This window comes from Globicephala melas, chromosome 5, assembly GCF_963455315.2.
Source record: "Globicephala melas chromosome 5, mGloMel1.2, whole genome shotgun sequence".
In the NCBI taxonomy this organism is placed as follows: domain Eukaryota; kingdom Metazoa; phylum Chordata; class Mammalia; order Artiodactyla; family Delphinidae; genus Globicephala; species Globicephala melas.
The window spans coordinates 4375270-4390782 of record NC_083318.1 but is presented as its reverse complement, the minus strand read 5'-3'; the positions used below and the strand labels follow the sequence as shown (position 1 = coordinate 4390782).

General features: G+C 48.9%; 1 protein-coding gene across 2 annotated transcripts in view; it reads left to right on the top strand.

The window, feature by feature from the left end:
- Window positions 1-15513, top strand: part of KIAA0232 (KIAA0232 ortholog) — an 89374-nt gene that overhangs the window by 69603 nt on the left and 4258 nt on the right. The window contains exons 6-8 of one of the 2 annotated variants that reach the window (XM_030876873.2): window positions 979-4264; window positions 10416-10524; window positions 15203-15300. In XM_030876873.2, the coding sequence (XP_030732733.1) occupies window positions 979-4264; window positions 10416-10524; window positions 15203-15300 (3493 nt within the window). The remainder of the gene's footprint in view (window positions 1-978; window positions 4265-10415; window positions 10525-15202; window positions 15301-15513) is intronic. The other variant, XM_060298928.1, reaches the window with a different exon arrangement.

The following is a 15513-nucleotide window of genomic DNA, read 5'->3' as shown; positions in this document are numbered from 1 at the left end:
CTGAAGCCAGCCTCCCTGGTTTTCCTGCCGTGTGTTTCCAGTGGTTGCTGGTCTGACGAGGCACAGCATCTTCGTGTCCTCACACAGGTTCCCGTGCCTCACAGTACTCGCCAGACCGCTGCGTAGCTGGAACATCAAGGCTCAGCTGTGGTCCGCTTTGTCTGATTGTTCTAGGCCTCACCAGCATCCCCTTTTCTAAACACTTGAATTCCAAGAAACCTGCCATTTCTGAGGGTCTGCTTAATGCTGGGCATTGCACTTGCCTCCTGAGAAAAGATTCGATAATAACAGTCACTGACTCATCTCGCATGTTAATTCCTTTACTCCTCACAACTCTGTGAGATAGATACTATAATTACCCCGTTTTCTAGGCCACAGAGAGGTTAAGGACCGTGCCTAAGGTCACATAGCTAGGCAATAGCAGAGTGAGGATTCAAACTCAGGGAGTGTGGCTTCAGAGCTCATGCCCTCGACTGCTTTGCTATCCAGCTTTTCACCTACATTTGTTTCCAGTGCTCATAACAGCCTTGTGAGGTAAGTCATAGTATCACTATCTTACAGGTGAGGAAATGGACCAAGACATTACATGATTAGCTTAAAGTCACAAGCATAGTAAATGACTGAGCTGAGATTCAAATTCAGATATTTCGTATCAAAATATTACATTCTTTCCACTGTATTAATTTGTAACTAGTGACTTATGAAAATCCAAATTTTAAAGATCAAAGTCATCTTAACGTATTTTCTAAATATTCCTATAGTGCTTATCTCACTGCTGAATGTAAGGGTGCTTGATCCATAGAACTAAGTATAAAGTATATTTTACGGTATTATTAATTTTTAAGAAGTTACTAATTCATGGGTGACGTAAACACTGACTCTACTGAAATGAAATATCCCGTTTCTCTGATCGGTGATGTTTTTACTACATCTGATACGTCTGAGCGCCCACTTTTGAACTCTCTACTTGTTTTTCAGGTACTATGAAGCATTTCCACCACTTTCTGAGAAACCAGTTTGCCTGCAAGAAATCCTGACTGTGTGGAACAAGGCTACAGTCTGCTCTTGCCCTGGCTCTTCCTCGTCGTCCACAGCCCCACCAGCTAGCACAGACACGTCCTCCCCGAAGGACTGCAACAGCGAAGGCGAGCTCATCGAGGAGAGAAGCAGCGACATGCCCACCACTGTGCACGGGAAAACCCAGAGCAAGAGTCAAAATGAGAAGGAGAACAAATTTAGGAATGGCACAGGTGAGGAGAAGCCTGCTTTGTACAAAAAGCAAATCCGACATAAGCCTGAAGGAAAGATGCGCCCTCGCTCCTGGTCTTCCGGCTCCAGCGAAGGAGGCTCGAGCTCAAGTGGTAATCAGGGAGAATTAAAAGCATCCACGAAGTGTGTGAAAGTGAGACACAAGACACGAGAAATCCGAAGCAGAAAAGGGCGGAATGGGCAGAGCAGGCTTTCACTGAAGCATGGCGAAAAGGCGGAAAGGAGCGTGCATGCCGGAAGCAGCAGCAGCAGCAGCGGCGGCTCCACCAAACAGCTGTGCAAGCGGGCTAAAAGGCCGCTGAAGGAGATGGGCAGGAAAGACGCCGGCAGCACCGAAGGGAGAGACCTGTACCTGGAGAGCAGAGCCGACAGAGAGTACAAAGAGGAGCCGCTGTGGTACACCGAACCGATTGCTGAGTATTTTGTTCCTTTGAGCAGGAAAAGTAAACTAGAGACCACATACCGAAACAGGCAAGATACAAGTGATCTGACCTCAGAAGCAGTAGAAGAATTGTCTGAATCAGTGCATGGTCTTCGTATCAGCAACAATAATATTCATAAAACATACCTCGCAGCAGGTACTTTCATTGATGGTCATTTTGTAGAAATGCCTGCAGTTATAAATGAGGATATTGACCTCACGGGGACCTCATTCTGTCCTCTACCGGAGGACAGCAGATACTTGGATGACATTCATCTATCAGAATTAACACACTTCTATGAAGTGGACATTGACCAATCCATGTTGGATCCTGGTGCCTCAGAAACAACGCAAGGAGAAAGTCGGATTCTGAATATGATTCGACAGAAAAGCAAAGAGAAGACAGATTTTGAGGCAGAATGTTGCATAGTGTTAGATGGAATGGAGTTGCAAGGGGAACGTGCAATATGGACAGATTCTACCAGCTCTGTGGGTGCTGAGGGCTTATTCCTGCAAGACCTTGGCAGTCTGGCTCAGTTCTGGGAGTGCTGTTCATCCAGCTCTGGCGATGCCGACGGGGAGAGTTTTGGAGGAGATTCTCCAATTAGACTCTCCCCGATCTTAGACAGCACAGTGCTCAATCCGCATTTGCTTGCTGGCAATCAAGAGCTCTTCTCAGATATTAATGAAGGATCTGGTATAAACTCTTGTTTTTCAGTGTTTGAAGTGCAATGCAGTAATTCTGTTTTACCATTTTCTTTTGAAACACTCAACTTGGGAAATGAAAATACAGATTCTAGTGCTAATGTGCTTGGAAAAACACAGTCTAGATTACTAATATGGACCAAAAATAGTGCCTTTGAAGAAAATGAACACTGTTCTAATCTTTCAACAAGAACTTGTAGTCCATGGTCCCATTCAGAAGAAACACGTTCAGACAATGAGACATTAAACATTCAGTTTGAAGAATCCACACAGTTTAACGCAGACGATATGAATTACGTAGTTCCTAGAGTCTCGTCAAATTATGTAGATGAAGAACTTCTAGATTTTTTGCAAGATGAAACTTGCCAGCAGAACAGTAGAACTTTAGGAGAAATTCCGACATTAGTTTTCCAAAAAAAATCCAAGCTAGAATCTGTCTGTGGTATTCAGCTAGAACAAAAAACAGAAAACAAAAGCTTTGAGACTACACAGGTATGTAGTGAAAGCAGCCCACGTGGAGATGGCTACAGCTCAGGGGTTATTAAAAACATTTGGACAAAGATGGCAGATAGCAATTCTGTAGCTGTGGTAGAAGTAGAAAGGATCGAGGATGAGTTGTTTTCGACAGATGTAAATAACTACTGCTGCTGTTTGGATGCTGAAGCTAAAATGGAGCCCCTCCAGGAGCCTAACAAGGCTGTGCAGAGATCAGAATATCATCTGTGGGAGGGACAGAAGGAGAACCCAGAGAAAAGAGCTTTTGTTTCCGGTGAGCTATCAAAGGTGGACGGTGGTGACTATACTACCCCCTCTAAACCTTGGGATGTGGCCCAAGATAAAGAGAACTCGTTCATTCTTGGAGGAGTTTATGGAGAGCTCAAAACCTTTAATAGCGATGGGGAATGGGCAGTAGTGCCACCCAGTCACACAAAAGGAAGTCTGTTACAGTGTGCAGCTCCCGACGTGGTCACAATAGCTGGCACGGATGTCTTTATGACCCCAGGAAACAGTTTCGCTCCTGGCCACAGGCAGTTATGGAAACCCTTCGTGTCATTTGAGCAGAGTGACCAGCCGAAGAGTGGGGAAAACGGATTGAATAAGGGGTTTTCTTTTATCTTCCATGAAGACTTATTAGGAGCTTGTGGTAACTTTCAAGTTGAAGATCCTGGACTTGAATATTCATTCTCTTCCTTTGACTTAAGCAATCCATTTTCACAAGTTCTTCATGTAGAATGTTCGTTTGAACCCGAAGGGATTGCATCGTTCAGTCCTAGTTTTAAACCGAAATCAATCCTCTGCTCTGATTCAGACAGTGAAGTTCTCCACCCCAGGATATGCGGCGTTGACAGAACACAATACAGGGCTATTCGGATCTCTCCTAGGACTCACTTTCGCCCAATTTCTGCATCTGAACTGTCCCCAGGAGGAGGAAGCGAGTCAGAATTTGAATCTGAAAAAGATGAAGCAAACATCCCCATTCCTTCTCAAGTCGATGCATTTGAAGATCCACAGGCAGATCTCAAACCACTGGAAGAAGATGCAGAGAAGGAAGGCCATTACTATGGAAAATCAGAGCTTGAGTCTGGAAAATTCCTTCCCAGGTTAAAAAAATCTGGAATGGAAAAGAGTGCTCAAACATCACTTGATTCCCAGGAGGAATCAGCTGGGATTCTGCCAGTAGGAAAGCAGAATCAGTGTTTGGAATGTAGCCTGAATGAGTCTCTGGAAATCGATTTAGAAAGCTCAGAAGCAAATTGTAAAATAATGGCACAATGTGAAGAAGAAATTAATAATTTTTGCAGTTGCAAAGCAGGTTGTCAGTTCCCTGCTTACGAAGATAATCCAGTTTCTTCAGGACAGCTGGAAGAGGTATGTGTCAGTGTGTATTGGTATTTGGTAAAAGCATTTGATCAGACTTTAATTCTAAAGAACAGTCATTTCAGACAGTGAAAGATAGGGTTAAATTATTGGGAATTTAGTTTAAATGTCTTAAAACTTAGCATTCTGAGGATTTTTACAGAAGGACTTAACGTGGATTTGATATTCATAAATTTGAACTGGACAGTAGACATTTTCTGCAAAGACATTTTTAAATAAATCAGGATATGAGATGTTTCCGTGTTGTCTTAAGGTGCACGTACTATGCTTAAAGCAAAGCCTGGCATATAAGTGCTCCAGCTTTCAAAAATTGATGAATCCAGAAGTCGCTATTTACTCTTCAGACAGTCCTTTGCTCTTCAGAAGTGGCAGCAAAGGGTTTCTTTACATAGGAAGCCTGTCTAATTGTCTCTGAAACACTGATTAGCTTATTGAAACTTATGTTTTACATGTAAAATAAATTACATCTCTGCAGAATTCTCTAAAATTTGTCGTGGAACATGTAAAAATTAAGCCACAATCCAAATGCAACAAAATAGCTTCTACAAAACCCGTACAGGTGGACTTTGCTTTATACAAAGTACCTATTCCTGAGGTTACATGAATGATACGGGTCAGCCTATCAGATGAGGTTAATAGTAATAGCTTTGTTAATGGGAGTCATTGTACCATTTGACTGTTCCTAAGAAATGATTCGAGGTTAAACTGAGTGAGTGTACAAGAGATAACACTTAAGGCAATAACCTGTTTCACAGAAAAAGCACAGTGCTCTGCCCATTTGCAGCCATTATTTGATATAGCAGTGCCTGGCCTTTTTCCAGGCGCAGCTTTTAAGAAGACAGTTGGAGGTGTTTAGAAGTCAGGCCACCTGTGGCTGGAGAGCAGCTGTGTCGCCCTTCCTCCCATCTGTCCCCCCCCCCCGCACACTCCGACCCCCCTTCACATGGCTCAGTCCCACTGGTACCATGAGGCTCCCTCAGGCTCCCACGTCTCCCACTGACGCATCCCTCATTCCTCTTCTCTCCCCTGCTGCATCCCCACCTGCATCAGAAATCATTTCTCCCTTCTTTTAATTTTCATGTGCTCTATGCCTCTTCTTTTAATTGCATTTGCCCTTTTTCATGAGTCATCGATGTACTTTCCTCATTAGATTATAAGCGCCTTATGGATACAGGTCATGCCTTACTCATTTGTCAGCTAGGTGCTGACGTGTGGCCCTGAGTGCATGTGATGGTCGGAAGCCCCACAGGCAACTCGAGAGTCAGTGCTCCCATGAGCTGGCCTGGGGATGTTTAGACATGAGTTGAACCCCACTGAAACGCTGAAATCTGAACTGCTCAGAACAACAGCAAAAAATAATGTTGTTAGGTCTTATCTGTTTGTTTATTGCCCCACTTTTCTTCCTTAAAAATTCCTTTATGTACTTTGTATTTCACCTGGTTCCAGATTGGGAAGAAAGAAAAAGAGGAAAGGAGTGAGATTCTGCATCATACCATTACCATGTTCCTTAGCTTTCTAGTACGTTGACGTACTTATGTGTTACCAGAATTCTGGGTTGTCTTGAAAGGTCTTAGCTGCCAGTAAAGTCCTCAGAGGACACTGAGGTTGTCCGATATCCTAGCTGTCCTCGGTCCTCACAGCCCTGGTCTCTCAGCAGAATCGCTTACAGTTCAGAGCCAGGTTGGAGCTAACTTCAGAGATTCATCTGAGGTACAGAAAGGTTGAGGGTGGCCTGAAAGGACAGGCTGGGGCCAGAATCTGTGCCTTTTCACTCTCTCACACTACCTGTCGGTCTTGGGGAGCTCCTGCCAGGGTCGTCTTCCCCTCCTTTCCTGAGTGAGGGCAGTCTTTACAGAGGGCCAAGCTCTGTTTTAAGTCACTAGCTGCCAATCTGTTTCAGTGCAAGTGGTCTAGAAGGTAGGATTTCTAATAGAATTGTACCCAGCAACATGAATTATGATCCTTTTCAAAAATTTAGTGGAGTTCAGTTCGGCAAACATTTATTAAACATTTACACGTTCTGTGCCCATCGCTAAGGTAAGTGACCTGGATGAACAAGACACTGACCTTGCCCTGGGAGAGGGAGAGTTCAGTCTAGTACTGAAGACCAGTTGGCAAACAGATCACTTCTTTTCCTTGACCTAGGTAATTCACTCCTGTGGTTCAAATTCAGGAGTTACAGGAGGGTATGTACACAGTGCACAGGTCCCTCCCCAGCAGCAGCCATGAGTGTGGGTCCCGGTGTGTATCCTCCGAGGATACTGTGTGCTTGGAGAGCAAATACCTGTTCACGTATGTTTCCTCCTACTTTTTTTTTTTTAACTGAAATGACTTTATTATAATCACCCTTCTTTTTTATTTTCTGCATATTATTCCATTGTATGGATGTACCAAAATTTCCTAGCCAGCTCCTTATCTTTTAGGCTGTTTGGGTAACATGGTGGGTGGCTTGGGGAGGGTGAGCATAGGGTGCCGTGGGATCGCAGAGGAGAACCGACCCAGCCCGTGAGAGTTGAGGAGGGCTTTTGCACGTACCTGAGCATCCAGGGCAGAAAGGAGGAGGCACGACGCTCTAGGCAGAAGCAACAGCGCGCACGAAGGTAGAGGGGCTTGAAATTTCTCACGTGTGCAGGGGAGCTGCCAACGTTTAGGTCGTGGCTGCTGAAGTAGGAGCTAAAAGCCGAGGAGCAGTGCGCCAGGCGTCTGTTATTTGTGCGTGAGTTTGTGCAAGAGTGTTCTCTGTGTCATCTGCTTGATTGCTGCCTCCATGTCGTGCGCTTTAAGGCGCAGAGAAGCAGTAGAAGGCCCCGCCCTGTCTCCGGGAAACCATAGTCCAGTCCAGCAGAGGAGGCCTCCCGCGAGGAGTGTGCCAGGGGAGTTGGAACGCTCTGTTGAGGGGAGGGTGCTCGGTCCCAGCCCCGCTGTGCTGGCTCTGTGCCCACTGCTGTGCCACCACTACCCTACTGAATGCCTGTAGTGACTTGCCGCCATGGGCTTATCCCCCCCGTGGCGGCTACGGGCGCGTAGGCCCAGAGGGTGGGATGCCTGCCCCAGATCCCAGTGTAAGGGCAGAGCCCAAGTTCCTTCCAGAATGGGGCACTTCCTGTCAGTAAAGGAAAACTTAGGACAGCAGTGTCCCTTACTGGTCTCTGTTGCACAGGGTATCTCTTCATTTACATTTTCTCTCTCCTTTTCCAAAGAACAAGGCTTATTATAGGAGGCTTTCTTTTCCTTTTGTGAGGCAAATAACTGAGAGCTGACTGTGTCAGAGGGCACTGTTCAGTGCTCTGTTCCCAGAGCAGAACTCACCTTTCTCTTCACCAGAACTAGGACTGTCTAGTGAGCATTTAAAGCAGTGAGCCTTTACCTAACTTTCACCTTCTAAAGAATTTCTGAGTATTACATCTGTGGCTAAAGACGTTTCTGATAAGCCTTTCTGGATTAAGTTCATGTTCTTCTCTCTTTTTTTAATTTTTTTTTTACTGTTTCATTCACACATTAAATATTTATTAAGAGCCTACTATGTCTGGGCGCTATTCTAGGTGCTAGGTTTAATAAAGGAATAGACAAAGACGCCTGCGTTTGTGGAGGTATATTCAGTCAACAATATGAAGTTACACAGTATGTTAGAATCCCAATGCTGTGGAAAAGAAGAGCCGGATAAGGGACGTGGTGGGATGGGAGTGCTTGGAGGGGTTTGCCATGATAAATGCGGAGTACGGGCAGGCTTCCTTGCCAAGGTACCACTGAAGAAAGGCTCCCAGGTGGCACGTGAGCCAAGAAGCTACCCGGAGGGAGCGGGAGAGCGCTGCTAAGGCAGAGGTGCGCCTGGATCCCCCAAGCTTGTGTTCTGGTCCGTTTTCCACTTCTTCCATTCTTTCTTCATGCTTTTCATTCTCAACCAAGTCAGAAGTTGAATTAATACATTAAACAGACATTATTTAAGCAAAGCCTGGTTATCTTTTGCAGCCTAAAAATTGGAAATAGCTAAGTGGAAAGATGTCATAATGTGTATTCGGTGTAACAGAAAACAGGAAAAATAAGTCCTTGCTGTTGGAATTGACATTCAAATGGAGGATGCAGAAAAAATCCTAAAACTATGCCAGAGTCGGCATGGTCTAACAGTGATTTCAGCAGGGGAGGGAGAGAGAAAGTGGTGTGCTAGATAAGCAGGGACTTCGGCCAGGGGGAGCCTTTTCTTGAGGCCAGCAGACCTGGAGTATCTGCTTTGTGCCAGGCGCTGTTCCTGGAGGTGTGAAGATCAGTAAGGTGCGCTTGCTGCCTTGTGCTCACACACGCCTGGTCCTGCCTGTGTCTCACCTGCTGTTCATGCTGGCCCAGCCCCCCGGCTACACCTCGGTCCCTCCAGCCTGCTTTCTCCCACCGCATCCTGTCTGTCCCGGTGAATTCTCCCCCTTTCTTACTCTTTACCTCACTTGCACAATCTCAAGAAAGGATTAAAGATAAGCAGTCTGACAGCACTCACATGAATAAAACACTGATCCTTCCTCAGCCTGCCCCACACACTTTCCTTCTCAAATAGGAACTTGTTACCTTCAAATCCATCTCTCTTCGATAGTGCCTTGGGGACGATCGGGAGACTTCTGTCCAGGGAGCCATCCTTGCTCCTCCTGGATAGCACCAAGTAATCTGTTCGCAGATAGGTATGCCTTGGAGAGAAGGCGGAGCCTTTCCAGAAGGGCCTCATAGTGCTGTGAGTTATGTGCCAGACGCAGGAGTCAACCTGGAATTAACTACAGACCTGGCATGTTGCTGGCTTCATTTGCGTTAACCCTGGCCTTGTTGTCGCTGTTGCCCTTGCTATCTGTTTATCTAATAGGTTTACTAATTTTTATTGTTAGAATATACTGCAGGAGAAAATGGTGAAGGTTAACTGACCACTCTGGGTAGACAGCACAATTCTTCAGTTTCTAATTGAGGGGTATTTCTGAAAAGTTACATGAAAATCAGAATCTGAAATACATTTCCCGTTTAGTAAGTAATAAAAATCACACATTACTGAATCAAAAAGTTCTTGATAAAGTAAAATAATTTACTTTGTTTAGGAGAGTAACAAAATCCTGTTAGAGAACTGAAGATCATCGGTTGTAAGACAGTTCAGGTTTTGAACTTGAACATGTAATGAAATGTCTCCTGAAACACAGGTGTATGCAGTGTGTACAGGTCGTATGCATCGAGCAGACACTTCCTGAGACTGGGATGGGTGATGGGAGTTACAGAGATGCCGAAAGCAGGCCTTACTGAGCCTGGCAGGGCCTGTTGTCAGGCACAGTGAGGCAGCAGCGTGGAAGACCCCAGCATACCAGGATGTCCCCGGGGTGGCTGCCCCTGGCCACGTCTTCTGACGACCGCTCACGAGGACACTCCTCGATCATGCGTGACAGCCACACTGCATCTAGTCCTTGCTGCCCAGACAGGTGGGCACGTCCAGCTGGGACTTGAGAGCTCCACCAGCGAGGGGTGGGCGTGAGCACCTTCCCCTCTGCCAGGGCTGTGGATGTGCACGGAGTACGGGGTCATTCCTGCTCTCAGGAGTCCTGCCCTCCTCTCATTTCGATGTCTGTTTCCTGTGTTGAATTTGAATTACTATCAGTGTTATTACTTGGTTTTAGTCTCAACTTCCTTCTGGTTCTCATCGAAGCAGCTAATTGTTATAAAGACATTAGGTTGGTAACTCTGCCTATAAAATTTCCTCTGTCCCATTTCTTCTTTGACTCCCTCCTGCCTGAGTGTGTGAAGGAGAAGAGGGTCCTCCTCACGTTCTCTCGAGCACCTCACACTAGCCACCCCGTTATCTCTGTACTTCCAGAATCTAAATACTTGCCTTATTTGAGGTTGTTTCCTTATGTTTTTGCCTCGTAAGAGTTTTGTTGTGGTTTTTGAAAAGACTTTTTATTCCATTTGCAATGTAAGTGTTTTTAAGAAAAACTTCCTTTGTATGCTATGAACACGTTGGCTTTCTGTATTCACCTTGTCTAGAACAGTAAAAACAAAAAGTCAAAAAGAACCTCACCAGTTAAAAAATCCTGGGTTTGTAGTCCATAGTTAATAACGCTTGAATTTTTTCCCCTTTATTTTGGAAGTTTGTGAACTTTGTCTGTATTTGGTTTGATCTAAACAGTTTCCTGTATTGAACACTGATATACAAGGAATGAATAGAAGTCAAGAAAAACAGACCTGGTGGGAAAAAGCCTTGTACTCTCCTCTTTTTCCTGCCTCAGAATGTGAAGGTAAGAAGACCTGCGTTAGGTCATTGATTCATCCACTCAGATTTCTAATTCATTAAAAGCAGTAAATTCTTTTGCTGTAAAAATCAGTCCAAAAACATTCTGTGTGGCCAGCGTTTGTCAGGCACTGGGGACGCAGAGATGCATGAGGACTGGACCCTGCTTTAACCCCTATCACAGCCTGGAGGGGCGGGGCGTGGAAACGCTACGGAGAGGCACCCCGGCCCTGACGGGCTCCGTGCCTGCTCCCCGTGAGAGGTGGAGCCCCCGTGAGAGGTGGAGCAGGGAGTCCTCAGCTCTGGGGGGCCTGCAGGAGGGGCCCCGGTGGGAGGGCTGGGGAGAGGTAGTCCCCGTGACAGGAGTGGCCTGAGCAAAGGCCGAGGGTCTGCGGCAAGTCGGGCTCGGGGACAGGGACCCACTGGGCCCAGCTGGGTCGTAGCTGAGGCTGGAGAGAGGCGGGGGGCGGCGGGGGGAGCGCTGAGTTTGGCGGAGTTGGACAGGCAGGAGGAGAGGGCCACTTAAAGGAGTTCACATTGGAGGGTCTCAGGTCAGGTGTGGTTTTTAAAACAGTTCTAGCAGCAGAATGGAGGGGGGAAGGGATTGAAAAACTGCAGAGCCCCTGCTGGGGTTCTTAGGCTCTTGCAGTGATCTGGGTGTGACAGGATAAAGGCCTGGATTGAGGCACTCGGGGGGTGGGGGGGGCATAGAGAACAGCATCGAGAGGTTTTGTGGAGGATGCCGGAGTTTGCTGGGTGACTTTCTGTGAGTAGTGAACAGCAGGAGGGAGTTAGGGGAGACCGGACGTCGGAGCAGTAGCAGATTTGGTGAAGATGATTTTAGTCTGTGAGCCGCCCAGGTGGACATACTCAGAAGCTATAAAAAGATCCTGATCTGAAATGTCGGGAGAAGTGAGAACTAAGGAGGCAGCCGAGTGGTCAGCTCAAGACTCTGAGCTTGTGCAGACCTCCGTGGTCCCCTGGGCTGTCAGCTGCAGCACTTCGTCAGTGGTCCCTCCGGTCAGAGCCCTGGGGGCAGGTCAGTCTCCTGTTAGTATTTGCATGTTCGAGTGTGTGTCTCTCCCCAGCTCATTTGTAGTTAACCTGGGGCAGTGATGTCCCTCACTGCCCGTGGGGCCTTGCGCACGCTGGGGGCTCCGGACGCCTGCACTGGCCTGCCCTCGCAGCCTGGCCTCAGCCGACTGCGGGGGAGGCTGGGACTGTTTGCTTCTCTCTGTTCTGTGGGCACAAGAAACGGCTTCCCCAGCCCTGCCTTCCTCCTTCCCAAAGGGTCATAAGGGGAGCATAGAGCAGAGTCTTTATTTTCAGCATCTTTTTTTTTTTTTTTGCGGTACGCGGGCCTCTCACTGCTGTGGCCTCTCCTGTTGCGGAGCACAGGCTCCGGACGCGCAGGCTCAGCGGCCATGGCTCACGGGCACAGCCGCTCTGCGGCATGTGGGATCCTCCCGGACCGGGGCACGAACCCGTGTCCCCTGCATCAGCAGGCGGACTCTCAACCACTGCACCACCAGGGAAGCCCTTCAGCATCTTTTTTATTTAACAGCATTTATTAAAGGCCTGTTCCTCCATCATTAGCTAGTATTTGGGTTGCTCTACATGACTTACGAGGTGCTTTCAGTCTTTTATACAAGCCCCGTGAGAGCCTGGTTTTCAGATGAGGAAGCTAAGTCTCAAGTTGAATGCCCAGAATCAGGCACTAGCCATGCAGCTCAGGCTTGAGTCCAGGCTGTCTCCTTGTGGTCCAGAAGCTTGCTGTCCACAGCAGCTGTCTGCAGTTGGTGCCCGGGAGACACCAGGGTGATAGGAGTGCAAACCAGACCTTGACCTCAGTCTAGTCCAGTGCACTGGCTGAGTGAGTCCCAACTGCAGTTAATGGGAGTGCAGGCGGCGAGGGCCGGGGACCCTGGAGCAGTGCAGCAAGAGGACACCCACACGCAGGAAGGACCCAGAGGGAAGGAGGGACGCGGTGGCAGAGCAGGCAGGGCCAGGGTGGGGGGCGGCTTGGGGTGACTTCCAAGCACACTGAGTTGGGGCTCCATCTCTGTGTCGCGGGCTGTCTCTGCAGCCTCTGTCCCGTTTTCTGAGGAATGCGCTTCAGCTGTCAGCTCCAGGTCCGTGGTTATCTATACGGTGCCTTGTAGGTGCTGTACGTGGTTGTTAGTCCATTCAGCTTTTTATATATTGTGGAGTGGCGTGCAGGGAAACTCTCAGTGGATAAGTGTGGTGACCAGGCTTTTGAATGACCTTGAACTCACAACCGTGAGTTAAATCCTTGCACGGTTGCCTCATAGTGCCGTTACGAAGTGTGGTGCTTTCAGCCTGTGGGGTGGGGGCATAGACTCAGCAGAAGCTTAGCCGGGAAGCAGGTGGCCTTCTCACCCACTCAGCAGCCGTGACTGCCGACGCTCGTCCCTGCTCCAGAAACTTCTGACGTCACGCTGATGATTACTGAGAAGCCTGTGCAGCTCTGAGTCTGAGCTGGGAGCTCCAGCCTCCCCGGGAAGGAGGGCAAGGAGGATTGTCCCTTTCTCCTGTGAGTCAGGAGATGGAGGCCCCAAGGAGGAGGAGGCAGTGTGGCCGTGGAGCAGGGGCAGCGAGGGCCCCGTCGGCACGAAGGCCCAGCGCCCGCCCTGCTGTGCCCACACACCCCCACTCTGCACATATTTCGTGCATGCTTGCCTCATGCCAGGCACTGTTCTAGGGGCTGGGCACGCAGAGGCGTCGTCCCTGCCCTCCTGGTCAGCTCACCTCTCAGCAGGACCTGAGGGAGTCAGGACACAAGCGCCTGGCGGCTGGGGCGCGGTCCGGGCAGGAGCGCCAGCCGGGGCAGCAGCAGGACTGCACACGCTGTGGCCTCTGTGTGCCCGGCACGTGGGCCGGGGGTAGGGGCACGTCAGGTGGGCAGCAGGGAGTCCGACCACAACGGCCTCGCAGCTGTGTGCCACAGTCTGTCCCACGCGTCCGTCTCCAGAGCTCATACACCGGATTCAGAACATTTGGAAAGCTCACTTAGAAAAGTGTTTGTGTTATTTGAGTTTTAAAGAGAGAGCCCTGCAGGGAAACAGTATAGGTAATAGTGGGGGGGATCCGCTTCGTCTATGGGCATATCCGAGCCAAGGAAATGGTTACCTTCCCCACCTCGTACGAGTGGTGACCAAACGCGGTGGGGCACGGAGATGATGAGAGCTTGGTAGGTGAGCTGAGAAAAAGGTGACGGCCCAGAAAGGGTGAGGGTGAGGGTGAGGGGTTCCCTGCCTCATGGGAGAGCAGGGCGTCCTCCCCAGCTGTCCTGCGGCGGGCCGGCCCCAAGCCCAGGGCTTTCGTTAGTAGCAGCTGTGGAAGGTGTTAGTGAGTGTGCCAGCCCGAACTTGAGGCTGCGCACAGGTGATCTCTGAACTTGCACAGAAATCTGCGAGGGCAAATGATGATCCTGTTTTAGAGATGAGAGAACTGGGGCTCCAAGAGGTTCGATAAGTTGCTCCAAGTTCCATCACAAGTAAGTAGCATCATCAGCAGTCAACTGACGTCTGTCTAATCCCAGAGCCTGGGTTTTTTCGTGAACCTACACTAGTAAGTTTGAGGGCCTGAGGCTGTCAGGACCAAAGGTCACGGAGAGTACAGCCTTTTGTGGGAGGCCAAGCAGGGCCCAGGCTTGCCCGCCCCCGGTGATGGCAGGAGGGCCCATGGTCGTGGAGCTGGCCCTGCCGCTGCTGTGACGCGTGGGGTGGCGCGCAGCTCATCCAGCACCTCGCGGTGACTGCTGCGGGCGGCCGGGGTGGAATCCTGACACCCTTTCCGTGGAGTTAAGGTGACTGGGGGGCCAGTGCAGGTTAAGGCCGGTGGGCATCAGCCCTGGGAGTGCTTCAGACTCACCTGGGAGCTTCTCAGAAAGTGCTCATACCCAGACCAAGTCAGTCAGAATCTCAGGTGCGGGCCGGGCTTCCGGACTTTTCTTAAAGCTCCCCAGGCGCTTTGAATGCGAAAGCAGGGTTGAGAAGCTTTAGACTAAATGATTTATCTGATTCCTTCCAGTTCCAGCTTACAGTCCTGTCCCCTTCCGAGAGCCGCTTACCCAGTCAAAGCGCTAGCCACCTTCCTCCTCCCTGTTCCACGGGTGGCTTAGTTGCTGCTGAGCTGAGGAGGAACAGAGGATGTTGCCCTGCTTTGTTATCTCCGTTGCGCCCCCTCTTGTCTGAAATTCCTTTGCTCACTTGTTCTGTGAACATACGCGTGGTGCATCACCTGTCCCCCTCCACACCACGTACGCGCTGGAGAGCTCGGACCTTGCTGGTCTTTTTATCCTGTTTTCCCAGGGCCTGCCACTTAGAGGTGTGAGTACGTATTTGTTGAATGAATGTCTCATGGTGGGATAACAAGAATGCATGGTTATGCTGGCGTGTGTTTTGGTTTTTGTTTTTTTAACTCCATGAACAATTTGTTAGAAGAGTTTTTAAACTGGCCTAACGTTCTCCTCGTACACCCCTGTCTGGCTGGTGCTGAACGTGTCTGCTTTTAGTGACTTCATAAAATCCCCAGAGGGCTGTAGACCTAATTGATCTGACTTTTCATTGAAAAATGAAACAAGAATGTATGTTTCGTAACTGTGTCTTAATGAAATTTCCCCCCCTTTCCCTCTTTTCCCTTCTCCATTCAAAATGATTAAGAATGTTATACAAATGCCAAGGGAGAGAATGGTATAGAAGAATATCCAGATGTTAAAGAAATGCCCAGTAATGAAGAGCGTCTGTTAGATTTTAATAGGGTAAGTGGACTGTCCTCCTCCTTATTACTAACTTACAAACGGCCACCACAACCCCCAAAGTCTGGGAGTCCTGTGACTGCCTTTCCCTGTCACCAAGCTCTGTGGGTGTGGCCTTCCTCGTCCGCGGCCCTTTGGTCTGCATCGCCTCCCACTTACTGCCAAGGCTTCCCTCTCTCCCTGCAGTCTGTCCCTCACTCTGCCGCCAGAGGGAGT